Genomic DNA, 21,427 nt, shown 5'->3' on the forward strand with positions numbered 1-21,427 from the left:
CTGGCACCATGTATAGGAGCTTTGAAGCCAGAATAGCTGGGGTCAATTCCAGGTCTTCCCACTTACTAGGTTAGTACTCACCCAGACATGTTACCTAACCTCTCAGAACCCCAGTTTTCTCATATGCAAAATGCAGCTAATCATACCTCGTCTGTACATTGGTTGGAGATTAAATGAGTTTCTGTACCTCGAGCACCTGGCACAAAGTAGGGCACGAATACACGTCAGGTACTATGATGAGAAGCGTCACTAGCCCTGTGGATAGACTGAACCAGAAATGACGCTGGGCCTCAGTTTCCCCACTTGAAAATTTAAAGATGGTGACTATACTGATTCGTAAGTTCCCTTTCTGAAAACCTCTTTGATTCTCACCCTCAGAGAAAGAAAACAAACTCATATCAAACCTTCTTTTCTTCTTCACAATAACTGGGCATTTTCCCATCCAGCTTTGTAGAGCAATTGCCCTAAAGCTAAGAAATCAGATTGGGAACTTCAAGGGGAAAGTCTCTAAGTCCCTAGACCGGGTGGCTGGGGGAAGGAGGGGGGCCCAGGGCCCAGTCTCTTGTTTGCTCAAGGCTGGGCTTGTTCCTTGCTAGCATTTGCTCAACCACAAGCAGTGGAAAGGTTACTGTTTAACCCTGAAAGGGCTGAAGCTCAGAGCCCAGCCCATTTGCAAGGAGGGATTGGCCTTCCAGGCTCAGGGAGGACAGGCAGGGGAGGGCTTCTCTAAAATTCTCTCACAAGGATTTACCTGCAGGGTTGTTTCAAAGTGGTCATTTCAGTGGCAGCACCTGCCTGGGCCAACTATGCTTCCTGACAAACAGAAAGCAGGGTGGCATGGAGGCTGAGCACCCAGGCTTTGGAGCTGGAGAGATGCAGGCTCAGATTCCAGTTCCCCTGCTTACTGTGGGTGACCCTGAGCCAGTGCCAAGTCTGTCTAGCCAAATACATTCTGTTCCTCACTTTCTGTACCTGATAAATGGGAACAATACCAAACTCAAAGGGCTGTAAGAATCAAATGAGGTCATGCACATAGAGAGCTCGGCAAGTAGTGAAAAAAAAAAGAATTTAATAAATGTTGCAGAACAATATGGGCCAGTTCTCCACCTGTGGTCAAATGCCCACAAGCCCCTCTCCTCAGGGCCGACGTCATTTTCCACCCTGACCTTCTGGAAGTATCCAGAACTTCTCCCAACCCCAGAGATGCCTTTAAGACTACAGGGTGGCAGCTGCCCCATCGCTATCCTCCCACAAAAAGATGGCCTGTGCACAGCCCTGCTCCCTGCTGGCACTCCCTTTCCAAGGAAAAGCAGCCAGCATGGTGAGGGGCCCTTTTTTACAGGGCACATTAAGTGGTTTCCACTCATAAAAGAGTTTGTGTGACTTAACCCTTAGTGAGTCAGAGTTCACTTGAGCTCACCTGGGCTTGTAAGCAAAAAAGGTCAGAATCTCCAACCGGGCAGGGAGCTGCAGGGAAAGATGTCCTCAGGGTGGGCACATGAGGTCCATGGCCAGTGTAGCTGAAGGCCTTTGGCCAAGTCCTACCCTCCTCTGAGGCACAGTTCTTCAGGTGTAGAGTGAAGACTCTAGCCCCCAACAGCCTCACAGGACTGTTGAGATGGAATGAGATCATGGATAACAAATGTGACTTGAGAGTTGTGAAAAAGCCTTGTTATAACCAACTAACCCACACCCCCATATGCTAATGTAGATTTTCTATGGTATATAGTAATTGCTTTCTGGGGTATACAAAGCAATCCTTTTAATTAGAAAGTAGGGGAATTATTGAATGCTCTTATTTCAGCTCCCTACTTTACCTTCAGCACAGCTTTCATTATTTCTTTAAAAAAAAAAAAAAAAAAATACCATCAAATGTGTGGAAGTAGAGACTTTGGAATCTGAGAATCCTGGGTTAGACTCTAGGTCCCATCTTTCAGCCATGTGACCTTGAGCAAATTAACCTTTCTGAGCCTCCATTTCTCACACTGGTTTAGAAATGGGAGAACTGGAGGGGATTGTGAGGGAGTATTCGTTTCTCCTGAGCCTAAAGGCTGTTTTGAAAGATAAATAATTACAATGGGTCTAAAGGTGTCTTGTCTAGCCCCTGGCAAACATATCCCCTGTCAAAATCAGTTTCCTTTCCCTTCTTTAAACATTAATTCTCAAGGTGTTCCTCTAACACATTTGATTTCTTCCAGGATTGAATCCCCAGTTCAGAGCCCAAGTGAGAATGACTCTATCTTGGGAGTCAAAAGGAAGCTGGGAAAAGAACTTGCTTCTCCCCATCTTCTGCTGGAGGCAGGAACCTCGGATTGGGAGGCAGAGGAGGAATCCTCAGTCACCCTAGGTTGTGGTTAAAAGCAGAGTTTCTCAACCTCTCCACCACTGAAATGTGGACAGTCCTTTCTGTGGGGGCTGGCCCGTGTATTGTAGGACATTTAGCAGCACCCTTGGCCCCTACCCTCTAGATGCCAGCAGCACCCCCTCCACACACACCATGTCCCCGAGGCAAAAACCACCCCCAGTGGAGAATACTGGTTAAAAGCTGGTGGAGGCAAACAGCTCAGGCTTTGCTCTTACTGATGTGACAAACTTGGGCTGTCCCTTAGCCTTCCTGGACTGCCATTTCCTCTCCTGGGGAATAGGCATAGACTTGCTGGAGGGTTAAATGAGACAAGGCATCTCAAAGGCCACAGCAGAGTGCCTGGTACCTATAGAGTAATTGCCTGATCTGTGAAGGTTTAAGAGAATACACTGGGTATCAGAGCCACCTTTGTCTGTTCCCAGGTGGTATATATTCTGGAGAGGAAGTATAAATTATTACCTGGGCTATTAAAAACTGCGCACACACAAAGAAAAACTATACCTTTTATTTCAAACTCAAAGAGTGAAGTGTGACCAGGTACGGTGGCTCACGCCTGTAATCTCAGCCCTTTGGGAGGCCGAGGCGGGCGGATCACTTGAGGTCAGGAGTTCAAGACCAGCCTGGCCAACATGGTGAAGCCCCGTCTCTACTAAAAACACAAAAATTAGCTGGGTGTGGTGGTGCATGCCTGTAATCCCAGCTACTTGGAGGGCTGAGACAGGAGAATCTCTTGAACCCAGGAGGCAGAGGTTGCAGTGAGCCAAGATCACGCCCCTGCACTCCAGCCTGGGCGACAGAGCAAGACTCTGTCTCTAAAGAAAAAAAAAAAAAGGGAGTGAAATGAAATGTAGATTATCCCGAGATTTTTTTTCATATATATTCCCCTATCCTTTTTCATAGGTAGGAACAATTGGAGGGAACTGTGTTTGATTTTGAGTCACTACTGATTGTCCAGAGGTTGACATTTGTCCCAAACTTCACCTCTTTGTGTAAGACCCACAGTTGTGGGGCAGAACTGTACTCTTTATTTGAAGAGAAGAGCCCTGTGTACTACCCGATAGACTGAAGAACTGGTGAGTACATCATGCCAGGCTTCTTGCCAGGACATATTTAACTTTAGGCAGCAAGTCCCCTACAACGTGCCATCAGCTCCCCTAACATTATGGGCCACTGGGGTTTGGCCAATCTGAAATTCTTTTTCCAGCAAGAAAGCACTGTTCTGTGCTGAACAACCACAGCCTGAGACATGGTGGGAGATAGGCCAGCCTCTGCCTCTCACTCCTTTTAAGGGCAGTTTCAGGTAAACACAAACTCCCGCAGTGCCCTGAGTTGCTAAGGACTTGGACTACTTCTGCACCAGTCACACACAGAGACACATCCCAGCCCCCTGTGCCTGCTTCTCCTGGCTTGCTTTGTCGAGGGCTTGCTTCCAGAAAAGCACCACCCTGACCACCGTGCACAGCCTTGACCAATGAAGGCGAGCAGGGGGAACAGAGCATTTGGTCTAACCCGAAAGTTTAAGAGTCTCCCATTTTGGCTGCTGGTCAGTAGCAAATATGGGCATAGCAGAAAAGCAGCCTAGTGGTGCCACATGTCTTGAGGGAAACTCTTAAGCGAATAAGGGCTCATGATTCAAACGGCCAGGGTTGAAATCTTGGTACTACGGCTTGGTGGGCTATGTTGACCTTGGAGAATTTCTATCCTCTCTACCGCCTCAGTCTCCCCACATAACAAAATTCCACTTTGGAACGTGGAGCTGATATGAGGATTAAATGAGATTGTTTGTAAAGTCACCAGCATAGCATCTCATATGTAGCGAGTGTCTAGTCAATCTCTATGCTTATTAGAGGGTCTGCCCATGAGTCTCTGTTTAAACTGTGTTGGCTGGCACTGGGGGCATCCTCATGGTAGGGATACACTCCTCAGAAGCAAGATCATTGTTGGGAGCCCTAGGCTCTGGAGTTACATGGCCGCAGTTCAAATCCTGGCTTTGCCAATTTCCTAATGGGGCAAGCTTGGACAAGTTATTTAACTTCTTGGGACCTCAGTTTCCTCATCTATAAAATAGAGATGATATGAAAAGCGTTGTTGAAAGACAACAATGAAATTATACCTGTAAAATGCTTGGAAAAGCATGACACATAGTAAATATTTGATAAGTGTTTGCTGGTTTTTAAATCATAATCATAATCATACTTGTAGTTTTTATTTTATTGAACACTTAAGGAGGAAATTGAGAGCCAAGTTCATTTCAAGCAAGGCTTCAACGCTCTCTTATCTGTACTGTCTTCTCCAGTTCCAGCTGACTGGCACAGTCGAGCCTAGGACTAGATCTTATGCCTCCCCACTCCCTATTCTGAGAGCTGCTGTGTAGACGCACCATTATGGCTGAGCTATAAACAGCGGGGTTTGGACCCTGCTTGCAGAAGCCATGATGTTCCCCTCTGACTGGGCACAGTTCTTACCCAAAGGACGAAAGCCATCCCTCCTGCCCCCCTTTCTCTCACCAGACACACTGTCAAGGCTGCCAAGAGCAGTGGTAAGGTATGTGCTCCTAAACTCTGTGTTGTCAAAGGCTATGCACTCCCACACACCATGGCTGGAGTGCAGGTGCAAAAAAAAAAAAAAAAAAAAAAAGACCAGGAAGAGCAGCATGTCGTCTAAAACACGAGCCCCTGGCAGAGAACGGCTGACCGTTTCTCTATCCTCCGAGTCCCTTAGCACAGAGAATGCTCAAATACTGCAAAGAATAAGGTTTGCTACTTGGGAGGCTGAGGCAGGAGAATCGCTGGAACCCGGCAGGCAGAGGTTGTGGTGAGCCGAGATCGCGTCATTGCACTCCAGCCTGGGCAAAAAGAGTGAAAAAAAAAAAAAAAAAAAAAAAGAATAAGGTTTGGGATTGGGACTGGGGTTGATAGGGACAGATACGCAAGAAGAACCCCTGGGCCACTGGCAGGGAGCTGGAACCACACATCCCAAGGCCCAGGAGGCTCTGCTCAGCCTTGGGATTCCTAACAAGCCCAAGGACTGCTCCACTGGCCTCCCTTCTTAAATATACAGAGCAAACCTCCCAGAAGAGACAAACGCAGGCCAGCTTGGGCCTGCTCAGTTGGAGGAAGGTCTTTCTTTTGCTCAGTGATGGGGCTACTGAGACTCAGGATTGAACACTTTAAAAATAAAAATAATAATGACTATATTATAGTAATTAGGACTTACTGAATACTTAAAGTGTGCCAGCTCTGCACTGCTGGTTTAAACATATTATCTCAATTAATTCTCACAACAACTCTAGGAGGCATTATGTCATTTAACAGATGGCCTCTCTGAGGCACAGAGGAGTTAGGTGACTTGTTCAAGGTCACACAGTTTAGCAAGGGAAGAGAATTCAAACTCAGACTGTCTTGCAATAAAACCTGGGAACTTGACCACTCTCTGCTGAGAAGAGAGTACTTTGCCAGAGAAGACTCATTCTCACTTTGACCCCCATTCTAGACATGGTCATAGCATTCCCCCTGGACCATCTGCTGCCTTACACCTTTATCAAGTTTACATACATATTATATATATACATATTCATATGCCTGCGTATATACATGCATGCATATATAATGTAAATTATCCCCCTATGACTCAATAAAGTTATTTTAATTTTGTATTTGGGAAATAGACTGGTCCATAATTACTTATGCTTTACCTGAATCAGACCTCAGGCCAGAGAGCATGGTCTGCTCCTGCTGCAAGAGTGAAGGAACACTGAGAGCCACCAGAGCCACAAAGCAGATCTTAACCAGAGCTCGCACTGCGTTCCCTGTCCCCAGCCTCAGGGGACTGAGAGTCAAGGCCACCATCAGCCATCTTCCTAGCTCCCTTATTCATCCAACCACATCATCACCAAACTGCCGCAGAACTGGCTGCCATGTGGGCATCTTTACTCCTGAAGCCAAAGAAGCAATTAGTCCTTTTAAATAATTACTTTTGTGATGACAGTGATACCGACACCATTCTCAGTCCTTAATCAAAGTTACCAGCAGGTAAATTCACAGCATTTGCCCTAAGGGTGTTGCAACAGCTTACTGACTTCCTGTTTCAATATGACTGTCGTTTCAAAGGACTACTCCCAAATAAGAAAAAAAAATTCACATACATGTGAAAGGCAACTGAATATAATACAGACAATCATTTGTGCTTTTACAAATGAATTGAATTATGAATCAAGCTTGGGGAATGTATTTGATTCTCTTGGGATTACATCACAGATAATTTCATAGCCTTATAATGTGTTTTGAAACAGACATTTTTCACGTTCCCAGGGGCAACATCTGAAGTATTATTGCTGGGGTTTCAAGGGTTTTCATGACCAATAATGCGGCACTGGGAGGCCAAGTCTGGATCCATTATAGGTACAATTTATTGACTGTAAGCCATTTGGAAATATATGTAGTATGCTGATCTTTATCAGTCTTGGTGTCAGACCCAGGCTAGGCGGCACATACTGACAGTGGCAGGCACCCAAGTTGATCAAAAGACAAGCTTGCCTAAGATGACCCCCAGGGCCTTTATCAAACCCATTCAGATATGATAAAGTAAGAATAGGGCAAGCTTCGGATTGTAAAAGGTCACAGAGGCTTTTGAGGCCTCAAAAGAAGCTTTGCCTCTCCTCTTCTTCCAAACATTTACATCTTCCTGGTTTTGCTTGTTTTCTGTGGGCCTCTGTGGACAACCTATCACTATATTATTTGCCAACTTGAAATAAAATAGGTCCTAATGCTCAGTACCCCCATATTGTTAGATTCAACAATGTTTGATTGCTGAAACCCCAGACCTCTAAACTAAAATCTGCATTTCTAAGAACCTCCCTTAATGAAGTCTTGAACACTCTCACCATTGAGATTTTCTGGTCTATAGACTCACCCACTTGCCTCCCTTCCCTTTCCCACCACAAGATGACAAACTCCAGGAGACACCAGCCTTGAAAGAAATGTCCATAAATGCAAGCAAGTCCTTATAAAGCCAGAGAAAAAAGATTCAATGTAGAGAATTCAACCTCTAATCCATCTGCAGATAGCCTACTGTTACATTATTTGCCAACTTGAATTAAAGCAGGTAATTGCTTAGTTCTATTAATACCAAATAGTTAAATTCAGCAATGATTGGATACTTAAAAGTATCAGTCTCTGAAGGCCGAACAGACAAATCTGGTCCCAGAATATAGCGCTTACAGAGGATCTCTCTAATGGTTACTTCCATCAGGAGGACCTCAAGGCTGGCCAAGCCACCCCTTACCCCATCCCACCCCCATCTCAGTCCTTCAAAAGATTACTTAATTACCCTGGACTTAAGCCTTCATACCCAAGACAGTCTCTTAGCCTTCAGCAGAAAGAAACTATCACCTAGAAATGCTTATCCAGCCGTTACAATATTGTCTCAGACCCTCTGTAATTCATATATATTTACCAAGTGTCTACTAGATTCCAGGCACTTTGCTAGGTGCTGGGGACACAATAGTAAATAAAACATAGACGCTGCCCTACCCTGATGGACTATTCACAAGGACACGACTTCCCAAACAATAGTGGCTCCTTCCAAAATCATCTGAGCTCATTCCCCACCTCCTGTTGTGAATAGAATGGGGCAAGAGCGGAGAGAGCCAGGCAACCCTCTCTGGCATTTGAGAATGACCAACCTTGAAAAGTATTTCAACTAGTCTTAAAAGCAGGACCAATCCTCTTCTCTCCAGTAACCCCATGCCCTTGCCTTCACAGAAAACTCTGACTAGGACGTGGAGTTGGCAGACAGGATAATGCTTCTGGGTTTCACAAAGCAGCCTGAGCCAAAACCAATCTCCACTCAGGGCAGAATAAAGCAGTGGGTTGTCCGGATGGCTGAATGTCTCTCTCCAAGACAATGGTGTGTTTATGTGTAGGAGGGTCAGAAGCAGGTTGTTAACATAAAACCCACCGTAAACAGAGCTGTTAATTCAGTTGCTGGCAGGGGCTTCTGTTATCTTCTGAATACCTCCCAGAGGGTATAAGCCCTACCTTTTCATTTGAGTTGGCAGCAGAGTTATTTTTTTGCACCTGTTGCTCTGCTCCGATAACAACGCAGTTAAGCATTGATTTGTAGGAAAATAAACAGAAAAAGGCAAAGAAAGGCATCTGCCCAAACAGCCTGAGCTGGTTTGACTGAGTGTTCATGCCAATTTGTTTTTCCTATAAAAAACCAAAGAAAAACCTGCATTTTCAGTTTGGATGCTACATTTCCACTCCCTTAATATAAAAGAGGGTATCAAAATAGGCCAGAGGGAGCTGGCAAGGCTGAGAAGCCAGAAGACACTGTACTTTTCCATTGGCTGGTTCTGTGAGGGCACTCAGGGGTGTCCAAGGTCTGCAGAGTGACATGGCCAGCCTCCAGCCAGCCCAGGTTCAGATCACAAATCAGATTAACAAGGGCAGAGAAAAGACTGCTGGGATACGATCGAAACCAAAACCACACTCTTCCAAATGGTTGACTTCCAAAAGTCAATACAGTTTAGGGAGTAGGTGTAGTCTCTAGGTTACCTCCTAAAGTGGAGGCTCAGTGTACCCAGATCTCAGTCTAGCTTCTCCCCCAGACATCCTACATCCAGCCCTGGGCAAAGAGCATAATTTGAAAACCCTTAGTTCCCAGACCACAGTTTTCCCATCGCATAAATGAGGCTAGCCACACCTACCTCAGAAGCGGGCTGTGTAGACCCACTCATCTCCTGCCAAGAGATTTGAGGTCTCAGGTCCCAGGTAGAAAGGGCCTGAGATGTGCTAGATGTGATTTCTGTCCTAATCCAAGCATCATCACATGCTCACTTCTCATTAATTTGTCAATGTCACATGATAAGCTAAGTCCAAAAAGGGCCACAAGGAGTTAAACAAATCGCCTAAATGGAGATCATGAACAACATCAATTAAGCAATGGCATCAGCACTCAGCCTTCAGCACACACAGTCAGAGGGAGTTTTTGAATATCTCTTTTTGGCCGGGCGCAGTGGTTCATGTCTGTAATCCCAGCACTTTGGGAGGTCGAGGTGGGCATATCACTTGAGGTCAGGAGTTCGAAACCAATCTAGTTAATATGGCGAAACCCCATCTCTACTAAAAATATACAAATTAGCCATGCATGGTGGCATGTGCCTCTAGTCCCAGCTACTTGGGAGACTGAGGCAGGAGAATCACCTGAACCCAGGAGGTGGAAGTTGCAGTGAGCCAAGATTGTGCCACTCACTCCCAGCCTGGGCAACCAAGTGAGACTCCATCTCAAAAAATAAAAATAAAAAAATAATATAATATCCTTTTTAAGCTTTGTAGAAGAAAGCACAGTCAAGGCAACATGCAACATTTCCCCAGACAAATACCTTGCCCCAGTTTTCTGAGGGCCATGGGGGGTTCAATACTACCAGACCACTGGCTTCATGGGGAAGGGGGGCTTATGGCAGTGGGGAATGGCCTCAGAAATGTTGCCTCTCCAGGAGCATTAAAAACTGGGTGTTCCTACAGGGGAGGGATATGACTGGCTGAGTGTTCCCAGGCATTCTTGTCATGAGCAGCGTAGGGAGTGGAGTGCTTAGAACCAAATCAGGCAGCAGAAAAATAAAAGATTTAACAACACCTTTAGTTGACTGAAAAATAAATAAGACCAACTGTGTAGGAATGTGGGAAGGGTGGAGGACGGTAAGGGGTGGGGACTGGAGCCAGGGAGGGGTCAGGATGGACTAGGACAATGGACTGGACCATTTCAAGAGTCAAGTTTCCTCATAGGAAAAGACCAAGATGTTCAAGTCAAGGAAAGAGCAACAGCCCCCAGCTCAGAATCTTGAAAACCACATAATTGCAAACAACAACAAAAACTATGACAGTGATAATAGTTCATATTTGCTGAGGGTTTAAAATGTGCTAGAAATAGAACTAGGCATTACATGAATTACCTCATTTAATCCTCACAACAACCCTGAATGTTAGTACTAATATTAGCACCATTTTACAGAAAGAGGTTAAGCAACTTTTCTAAAGACATAAAGCTAGCAAATGGACTGGATATATTATAATAAGTGTACTTGGGAAGGGGTGGGGAAAGCAACATAATTCTTTTGAAATTACTTGAAAATGGATCCTTGTGTTTCTAAAGAGAAGGAGGCTGTCTGTTAGGACCTCATACTTTCAATTTCCAAGTTGAGATCCTTTAAGCACGGTTCCCACAACTTTTTCCCCCAAATATAAATAGGAGACATATTGATCATCCTTGTGCCCTAATACAGAAGCTCCCTTTCAGTGCAAATCAGTCTGGATGCTACAGAAACACCACTTCACAGCCACTCAAACCCATCTGTCAGAACTTCAGTCTGGCTTCCCATTGGAGGCCCCAGATTGACTCAGAGGTAAGGATTGGCTGCCTGAAGCCACCTCAGACTTATTAGCCATGATAAAAGAGCAGTAATAACAGCCAGAAAAAAAAAAAAAAAAACTTGAAAAATGAAGGGTGAATTATGGCTCTTTTGGAAGAGCACCTGATGTCTTAGCCATCACAGATTTGTCCTGATGACAGGCTTGCTTGTGTTATGAACATCACTGACTGACCAGAGAAAGACCATGAAAATGTTATTGGAGGAGCCTGAATTCCATCCCTGAGGCAAAGAAATTGAGGAAAAGTCTTTACCTCTTCCACCATCACTACGTCCATGACCCTGTTTTGAACATTGGAACAGTCTATAAAAACCTAGCCCTAAAACACCACCAGAACTTCATGAGACTTATTTCATTAGCATCCTTGCAGCTCAAGAAGCAAATAACATCTGAATTTTCTCACAAGTTAGATGACCTCTTCTTTAGTAGAAGTAGAGTTTTCCTTTTGTAGTGATAATCATTCAATAGCAGCAGGCAAGAAAGCCGAGTGTGTTTTTAGATCCTTCCTATGAGAACACTAGACTCGTGGCACACCAGGTCTCATATTTCCTTCCAGAACAGACTTTATTCTGCTTCTCTGGTTTATGCAGCAAGCCCTCTGGAAAATAAAATCATGAAAAACCCACCAGTATTGCCAGCAACTCCCTATCAGAAAGATTTTTCAAGGAATTAAATCCCTTCCAGGCAGTTATTCAGCTATCCTTCCAGTTGTTTGGAGGAAACCTTTGGAGCTCAAACAAAACCGTAAGACTCACTAACTCAAAAATGACATCCTCTCTCCTCAACAGGCCGTAGCTTCCTACCAGAGGTTGCGTGGCTGAGCCTGATGAAAATGAGGAGGGGGCTCTCTGCAGCAGCTTCCCAGACTCCCAGCCCCGGGAGTTGTCATACATTCCATTTCACCACAACCAGAGGCAGGACCAGCTACATCATTTGCAGAGCTCAGTGTAAAAGGAACATGCAGGGCCCTTTGTTCAAAACTTATGAAGAATTTCAAGATGGCAACAGCAGAGCCTTAAACCAAACATGGAAACTTTCTAAGCATGGGGTCCTGTGGAACTGCACGAGTTGCACACTCGTGACATCAACCTTCTCCAAGGGGTCAGTAACCACACTGGCCTTCAGCCGTACCCACGTTTCATTACCGTGGGTGGGCAGGGGTCTCTTCTGTCTTTGTTCCATGGACTACCTCCTGGGGTCGTTGGGAGGATTAAACTAAACATGACATTGAACAGGCCTGTAACCACCTGGCTTACAGCAGGCACTCAACAAATTACCATTATCATTCTTATTATCATCTTCATTATGCCAAAGTCTCTCACAACTCCAAGGCTACCCATAGGCAGGAACATATGGGAAGATCATATTCCCCTTTTGGCAGAGACCATCTATCAACTGGTGCTGTTCAGAAGTCATTTTGTTAGTCGTGTGTGAGAGAATGCTGTAAATGAGGTGTTCTTAACCTTTCAACTGCACGATGGATCTGTTTTGTAATCTAATGAGGCCTACAGGCTCTTCTCAAAATAATATTTTTACATGACAAAGTAAAATATTATAAGATTAAAAAGAAACTTTATTTTAAAAGACAATGTCAAAATACTTTTTAAAATAAATGCATGATATCACATGCTGGTGCAAAAGTAATTTCAGGGTTTTTACATTTTTTTGAGACAGAGTCTCACTCTGTTGCCCAGGCTGGAGTGCAGTGGTGTGATCTCAGCTCACTGCAGCCTCTGCCTCCTGGGTTCAAACGATTCTCCTGCCTCAGCCTCCCGAGTAGCTGGGATTACAGGTGTGTGCCACCACCACACCCGTATTTTTAGTAGAGATGGAGTTTCGCCATGTTGGTCAGACTGGCTATTTTTGTAATTACTTTTAATGGCAAGAACCACAATTAATTTTGCACCAACCTGATAACAATATATGTGCTTCTTCATTAATACATTAAATAAGAATATCTACCTAGTGCAAATCTAACTTGATATCAAATACCCACATTTTGTGATATATGTAATAGGTGTAATAAGACATGAAAATGTGATTTCTCTTGGTGACAGTCACAGTTGCAGTTAATACTACCATGGAGTTTTGCCTACATTCATATTGAAAGAAAATATTAAATTCTAGTTAGAGAGTATTGAAAATAAAGACGATTTTTTTTTTACATCCAAGTTCACAGAACCTGAATTTACCCTTGGACCCCAGGTTAGGGATCCTTGCTGTTTTACTAATAACAAGAACTACTTGTTCAATTCAAATGGGCTCTAGAAACCACATTTGTGTAACCAGAAACCTCATTTGAATAATTTACCAAGAGGTAGACCCCAGAGTGCCTGGGCAAAAGAAGTAATTTTTTTCCCCAAAGCCTCTAGAATGCCCAAGATTCATGACCTCAGCATCAGTGGTCAGTAGACATCTGAAGACTTGATCAAGAATTTTAGAGGTGGGCAATAGTATACTCACTCCTAAAAGCTAGTCATGTGAACTGCCTGGAGGAGAATCAGTATTTTCTGCAGGTCTCTATGTGCCAGACATCAGGACACAAGGACAGGAATGTGCTGTGTACCCAATCACCCCAGGTCTCCCAGGACCTCCTTGGTGATGGTTTGCAGCTGACTCAAAACAAGGTTCAATTTGGAGGTCCCCTCTTAATATGGTTCATCCATCTCCCTGCTACCCACCTTCCCAGTAAAAACCCTATTGCTTTTCTTTCCCAAGGTCACAGTGAAGAACCAATGTTCATCTCTACACACACACACACACACACACACACACAACCAAAATCCCGGAATTTAATACACATTCACTCTGACCCAACAGAAACTCAGTGAAAACACCAAAATTGAAGATTTCCCTTGATGTCCATTCCACAAATTACTAATTTTTACTCACAAGGTTTTGTTCGGGTGCTTTCACATTCTTTGTTAATTTAATCCTTACAACAGCCCAGTGCAGTAGACGTTATTAACTCTATTTGCCAGATGAGAAAATTTAGATGCTACAGCTTATGTAACTCACTCAAAGTCATTCAACTATCCAGTGGTAGAGTCCAACTTGAGCTCAGATATCTGGACTCTAAGTCCAGTGTTCTTCACACCACATCTCAGCAGCTTCCAAGTCATAAAATCTCTTAGCCTTCTACCCCTTCAGATACACATGCAGTCAAATTTTACTCCATCAACAATCCTTGACCCATGGCCTTCTGCCTACTGGAATTAAGATGACTAAAATGTGAGCTAGCTGCACTCTAATTTTCTAAGTGGGCATAATCGAGACAGAGGCTGAATTTAGAGTCAACTCTAGAGTACACTGCAAAGACAAAGCAAGTTTTATCATTAGTCAGCGTCATGACAAGACTGAAAATTGCTCTCATCTTTCAGACTCTGCTCACCTTATTGTCCAGAATATACCATCGGCCATACTGAGGAGATTTTTTTTAAGGTTCCTAAGAAGAAGCCTGGAATAACCTCCACAAGATGACCATATTTTCCAATCTCCATTACTCTATTCAAAAAGTAGAAGATCCTCTTCTTATTCCAGGAAAAGCTCAACAGACTTTTAGGGGACATTGTATCAGGCTGAGAAAGGGCTGGACAGGCAACTGAAATTTTTTGAAGCCACAATTGGGCCAATAAGAGCCCACCCCCTAAGATTATTTATTGTGCTTCTGTGATAGAAAATGGGGTGGAAAAGCAGCTATGAAATTTTATGTTCATAATTACAACAATATCAAAGAAAAAGGACATTGAGACAGGGTCATACAAAAGTAAAAATAAGTTGTTGTGGTAAAATGGCAGGGTTAATGAAGTGGTCTATTAATCTAAAAATCCAACTATTATAATAGGCATTTTGGTTTCTTTTTATTTTTGGCTTTGTTTTAATCAGAAAGCACATCTTGTATGCACTTATACTGGCCATATTTTAAATAAGTAGGCAAGTACCCCTGATAACAACTAAGATGTTTCTGAGTAAAGAAGTGAGGAAGGCTCCCAGGGCCAGGGTGTGCGGCAAGATAGGAGGAGGAGAGACAATGTGGACCAATTGACCAGAACAAGGGGCCCAGCCCTGTAAAACAAACCGAAGACAGAATGTGGTTAGGTGCTTGTGAAATAAGTTTTCATAGGAGTATTTTACAGGGTGTCTCTTTTAAAACAAGGTCAATTAAAACCCCAGGAGCCTCTTTAAATGGGCCACCCTGCTTGGTCCTGTTGCAAGTTCTGGTTTCTCCAGATACAAGGTTGAGGCTTTCTGGGTACATAAGGGTCTCCAGGTTAGGGTGCTCAATGTTTGGGTCAGCCACAGGGTCTGCCTCTAGGAGAAGTGAGTCCACATACATTCGAGCTACTCAATAAGCCATGGATAATCAGTCAAGCAAGCTCATCAGTACCATACAAACTCAGTAGACACCATGAGTGCCTAAATGTCCATTTTCTGGCAGGTTGCTTTGGCGTTTCATAGAAGACACCAGTAGAGCACCTGCCCCTGTGCTTACATGGTTCCCTGCCATCACAAAACAGTCTGTTTCGTCCACTTCTACATTCCCACCAGCTTGAGACACATGAGGCAAATTGACACAGCTGGGATGTTGTCATGGGAGTGGATTCTAACATCTCTAATAAAGGCTCCAGGTGTCAGATCTTAGTACCTCCACTAGGTATAGCCCTTAGCCAAAATTCTGAAGGCCCTAAAGAATCCATTTAAGGGCTCTTGCTTACCTTTGCTGCCTCACCCTTAGAAGGCTTCTCCCACCTGTTCTCAATTCTCACAGATTCGTGCTTATCCTGCCAACCCCCAGGCACTCCCACCACTCCCAGTCACCACAGCCACAGAATCTGAGGGTTAAAATGGATCCTAAAGATGATTAGGTTCAAACCCTTTTGTCCAGAGGTGGAAACTAAAGCTTGCCAAAGGAGAATGTGTGCTCTGGGCCACACAGCTCTGCCAGTGCTAGAAGACCAGGTCCCTAGACGACCACCTGGGCACCGCCTCACATCCCACTTTCCCTGCACTGTGCTCCCATCACTCCAAAGCTGGAGTTGAAAATTCTTCAGGGAAGATTCTTAAATAAATATTTCCACCCCTCTCTGAAGTATAATAAACATTGTAGCAAATAACTCTGAGGGATCCCTGGAAATTTCTACTTCAGCACATCCTGGCTTCCGGACATCAATGCCATTTAGCTTGAAACTATGTCCCACGCTAAGAATAGCTGTGGTGAGGAGCCATTCTCTTCACTGCACTGTTTGTTTCCTGCACAGCTTAGTAGCTTGGCCCTTTGAAACCTGTTCAATTTAAGTAAACACGTTTTTAATAACAACATGATTGTTTGCTCATTAGAACAAATCTACTATTTTAAAATCATATTCCTAAAAATTAGATCTGAAAAGTGTCAAATAAAGTTAATTATCTATGCCCTCCTTTCAGTTATACAGCAAGAGATTTAAGAGAACCTGGGCAAGGTGTGGCTGCCCTCCTGCATCTGTCTTCAGATGGCGATCCCTGCCACAGACCCGGCTTACCCAAGCTGAAAGCCACAGCGCCGCGTTCGGTTTCCCAGTAACAAAGGCAGGGTGAGAATGTGGTCTCTAGACACCCAGGCTGCGGTGGAGCCAATGCCTCCCAACCAGGGCCCCACCCACAACAGAAATGAGTGTCACGTCAACTCTACCAGAGAGCGATCTTAACAAGAGAAATGGGCTGAAACGGCAGCAACACGGTGTCCCTGAAAATCAGGTTCAAGCTTTAGATTGAGTTCCTTAAAACCACGACATTGCTTCTCAAGTGTGTTAGCAGATTCTGCCACGGGATTCTTGCTCGCCACCCGACCCCTAACCCAGAGGTCTTTGTAAATCACATCTGTATGAAAGGGCATAGAGATGACTCCATCTGGAGGAAGGGAAAAAAGACAATAACTTCTCAATAATTTGTATAAGCTTCTGTGTCTGTGCTTGATACTGTGACATGAAGCAGGGTCTTGCCCTGGGCTTTCAGAAAAGCAAGATGGTCTAACAATCACAACCCAGTGCTCAAATCCCCAAATTTGTGGAGATTGGGTGGGGCGGGGGCATGGGAAAGATATGGAGGAAATAAAACATCGCAAGATTCCAGAAAGTGAAATTCTACTTCCTTAGAAGTGAACTTTGGCCAAAAGCACTCACGTTCTGACCTGAGACCCAATAGGAGTTCCTTACAGTTTCCAATTCGCTAATTGAATTCAACCTAGTAAACCTTTTAACCTCTCAGTTTCCATTTTGTCTCATACCTTAAGGGAGTCAGAAAGATATTGAAAGAAGATCAGGGTAAAGTTGGTCAATTAACGGGAGCATTTAGGGTACCTATAAACATGGAATCACAAGTGGGAATGTAATAAGGCTTTCCTGATGTCCACAAAGGTCAAAGACACTTCCATTGGCAGATCACATAATAGATTAAAAATGAAAACAATATGGCTAGGCACGGTGGCTCAAGCCTATAATCCCAGCACTTTGGGAGGCTGAGAGGGGCGGATCACCTGAGGTCAGGAGTTCAAAACCAGCCTGGCTAACATGGTGAAACCCCGTCTCTACTAAAAATACAAAACTTAGCCGGGCATAGTGGCGAGCACATGTAATCCCAGCTACTCGGGAGACTGAGTTGGGAGAATCACTTGAACCTGGGAGGCGGAGGTTGCATTGAGCTGAGATCACGCCACTGCACTCCAGGCTGGGCGACAGAGAGATACGCTGTCTCAAAAAAAGCCCAAAAAGGATTGTTTGAATTTAACAAATAGGTGCTTTTTAACCAAAGAAAAAGGACAAATACAATTGATTTTGAGCCTTTCCATAACAAATGAGGCCTGAATCAAACACATTACCCTACTCACACTACCTTGAAAGGTCTTGATGAAGGCCACCATCTTGCACGGTTATGTAAGAGAACTTACAGCACAGCTATTCCCTCAAAGTGACTTTCATTTAAAATGCCTCTCTAAAATATTTTGGAAACATAGTGAAATATTGTCTCCATTACATTTATCATTTTTTCAAGTTCAACTACAGAGCTCCAAATGACTCTCAATTCACATTCCATCATGGTTTTTAAATACCATTAGCCATTGGTGTAAAAATAGTGTTGTCTACGTGACTCCGTATTGTAAGATGGAATTGGTGAGTTATTTCATTGTCCCGGAATTTTAGGTCACAAAAAGAAGAAAAGTGGATCCTCTGCAAACTCCAAATGCAGCTATTAAAGTCATTCTTAAAATCTCTTACGAGCCTTTTCTGATAGTATCTCCTAACCATGAAATTCTTCCTAATAACGTATCTTCTTCTCTTCTGTTAGAAATAAATTTTTCCCTTGACCCCAGTGGAATTAACACACAGCCACACAGAATCTCTAATTGCGCTTTTACACATTGAAAGACTATCTAAACACATCTTCACCTCCATGACTGCAGAACCAACTTCTGAATTAGACCTTCCATCAGTAAGTTATTGGAATCCATTCGCTCGCTGTCTTGCTGTTACCAAGGTGAGTGCAGATAACCAGCAGAGGCACCCGTGAACTTGGACTCAGAATCATACACTCTCCATCTTAAAAACACACGCTCCCATTATCCTGGGAGCATGGTAAATCAGCAAAGACGGATGGTGAAAATGTCTCTTTCTCACCTCAGTCTGATATTTACCAACAAGAAGTTAATTTCCCACTGTTCCCAGATCAATCCACACTGGGGCTAACACTTCTCCACAATTTGTCCAAGCAAAATCAAAAGAATCCCTGTTTTAGAAGGCATTTGTTGCTGCTGAATCACAACTGCCTGTCTGATCATAGTCTCCCAAAATGGAGTAAACAAAGGGTTAGTTTGTCCCCTTGTTATACAGTGAAGCCCGTTGCCAAAACTGATTTTTGTTTTTTCTGGATTTTTGGGTTTTTTTAGATATTCAGCTCTCCCAATACCCCGGCCTCCCGTGGCTGCCTGGCCACTTTTTCCAGTGTGATTGTGTATATTCTTGCCTATTTCAAGCCATTTTCCAGTCCTGGAACATATTAAAAACAAATTGGCCTTTCCCTATAGCTCATGAGTCAGAAAAATTACCAGCAGAAGACATCTCTAGAAAGCGAGACCGTGTACTCTGAGCCCTAACAGCTACTTAGCCAACCAGTTCTTCACTGAGCTATATCAGAGCCACCTATCTCTAGCTGCCTATTTGTTTCAGAATTCAACCCAGGGGAATGGTTTTGCCACATAGGCATAGGGAAGCAAGGGGGCTTTTAAATTCACAGAGATTAGAAGTCCAGACAATGCAGGAAATTCACAGATAATATCCAAAGTAGCCAGCCTGCCCTCCAAAATAAAATTCTGATTTGACCCAGTGAGGTAAGCCCAGGTAAGGTGAGCTTCACTTCCTGCCAGCCGTCTCCAAGAGTCTCTTCTAGTTTCATCTGTCCGGTTTAAAGCAGGCTTCTCTTTCCACTCAGGTGTTTGGATTCCAGACTCAAAAGAAGTTTTAAAAATCAGGACTTACCTCATTTACCTAAAGATTCTGGGTGGGAAATCCAATAGCTGTGGCTGATGGAGGGGAGGCAGCAGGCTGCAATCTCACCAGCTCCTACAGGGATGGGGCACCACGGGCGTTATCAAGTCTGAGCCCTCATCAGAGTGAAGATAAATGCATATGACAATAATTTTAAATCATTTTGTAGGATGTTAAGCAATAAGCCACCAACCGGGAATTCCCTAAGTCACTTCCCCCTCTTCTGATTGGCTACCTAGCCCTTTAAAAAAATAAAATAAAGGATTACAAACATTGGCTCATTTGCATTTGGCCAACTCACACGTTAGTGTTCAAACAAAACAGGTCTAACCAGGTAATGCCTGTGTCTCAAGAACAGAGAGACAACCTGTTAATGGATGAGGAATTGATTTGGTGGTGACTGTTCTTTTCAGCTCAGAGGCTGTTTAAGGTGAAAAGCACCCTGCTCACCAAAGACACCATCAGGAAAAGGGAATGTAAAAGCAAAGTGAGTAGAAGTTCAAATCTGGAGGAGATGATGGTATAGGGGGGCCCTCTTGAGCACTTGTCTCATTTATCAGTCTGTATTTAGTCCACCCTGCTTTGGCATCAAGATCTTTGCCCTAGCTGTATAAGTACCAGGCTCTGAAGGGGCTCCCAGCAAGTTCCCTCTCCAGGCACCATGACTGCCTTCTTGACAGAGACTCTTGGCAATTCAATGGAATTTGAAAAGCCTATCTCCCCTGGCCCCAGGTAAGAGCCTTGAGAGGTTTGAAAGGGAAGATCCTGGGAGGGAGGGTCCCTTATGAGGAGATGTTCAGGTCAAGCAGTCAACTCTCAAATATGCAAGAGCTGATTATCCAGTTGGTGGATTATCTAGGTTCTTCACTTCCTCTTGACACTTACATGATCTTTTTAAAAAGGTTTATTGACACTCCCTGTAGGAGTTAGAGATGAGAAGACCAAAATGCTGAAACTGGAAATGAAAAAGCAGAGTTTGGACAAGAAGAAGGTGGAATATTAGGGAGGATCTACAGATTTAAATACCCATGCAACCTCTATTCCCTTGGGCCAAGGGACATTTGGGGAGTTACCTGTACCTGCTTCACTGGGTCACAAATGTACCTTCTTTCATATGGGTGAGTGACTGCTCCTAGCAAAGAGAAATACCATCCCCCAACCATTAACTTTCTCTGTCGAACCTTCCAGGACACTGGCCTGGCATGAGCGAAGTGTCTAAGCAGATTTCTTTGACTCAACGGGCCTCCCCTTTGTGGGAGAGGGAAGGGAAGTTGAGATTTGGCAACGAGATAAAGATTTTGTGATCAAAACCAAGAAATCCCTTGTGTTAAAAACAAAACAAAACAAAACAAAACAAAAAAAACAGTTCTGCTTATAGGCAAAGGCTGACCAAATAGAATAAAAACTGGTTATTATATTAAGGGGGAACAGTGAGTGAGCAGTACTATTAGTCTTTTCTTACTTATTTTTCTAGTTTCAACATGAATTCGGAGGTTTCTGAAAGTGTAAAAGACTCAGTGGGAGGACAAGGGTGGACTTGGGAAGGTCTTGGAAGCTAGGCAGGTCTTGAAGAAGGTCTTGAGGCTTTGGGCAGTGCAGTTTAGGGGAGTTCTAACAAGCCCCTCTGCCTCCCTAACCTGCCCCAGACATTCCCACCCTTCCCTACAGTTCAACCCTGTGAACTTGCCAAGGGCCCTGTGAAAATGCAAATGTAAACCCCGCCCCACATACACACTGATAAAAACAACAAATGTCATTATTGCCCATTATCACATTAGCCCCAATTAGTCTATCAGTTCCAGATCTGAGAGCAGGGCCCTGAGGGAATGGCCTGCTGGAGTTTTGCTTGAGAGACAAATCAGGCACAACCTGAAGTAACTACATTCCACCCACTGCAGGGCATTTGTGTGTGGTGATGGTGAAGGGGGGTGGGTGGGAGGCACACGTGAGAAAAGGGAAGCATTAGTGCTAGAGCCCACAGGACTCCAGGGAAACAAACTTGGCCTTCTTTACCCTGTTGCCTGAGATTAACCTGAGACAGCAGGGTGGGAGTAGAAGGGGTAGGGTTGTGTGGTCAGGAGGTAGTGAACTTCAAATGCAACCCCAACAGTGATGTG

The 21,427-nt window shown here is 44.1% G+C and overlaps 1 protein-coding gene across 2 annotated transcripts in view; it reads right to left on the minus strand.

Moving 5' to 3' along the window:
- EHF (ETS homologous factor) overlaps positions 1-19,437 on the minus strand; it is a 41,934-nt gene extending 22,497 nt beyond the window's left edge. Inside the window, exon 1 of one of the 2 annotated variants that reach the window (XM_037999522.2) lies at positions 19,302-19,437. Coding sequence is in view for 1 of the 2 variants with exons in the window: in XM_008002232.3 (XP_008000423.1) it covers positions 8,049-8,111 (63 nt within the window). In the remaining variant the exon portion in view is untranslated. Of the gene's footprint in view, positions 1-8,048; positions 8,173-19,301 lie in introns of those variants that run through there. The other variant, XM_008002232.3, reaches the window with a different exon arrangement.
- Positions 19,438-21,427: the final 1,990 nt, after the last annotated feature.

The sequence above is a fragment of the Chlorocebus sabaeus genome, chromosome 1 (assembly GCF_047675955.1).
Source record: "Chlorocebus sabaeus isolate Y175 chromosome 1, mChlSab1.0.hap1, whole genome shotgun sequence".
NCBI classification, from domain to species: domain Eukaryota; kingdom Metazoa; phylum Chordata; class Mammalia; order Primates; family Cercopithecidae; genus Chlorocebus; species Chlorocebus sabaeus.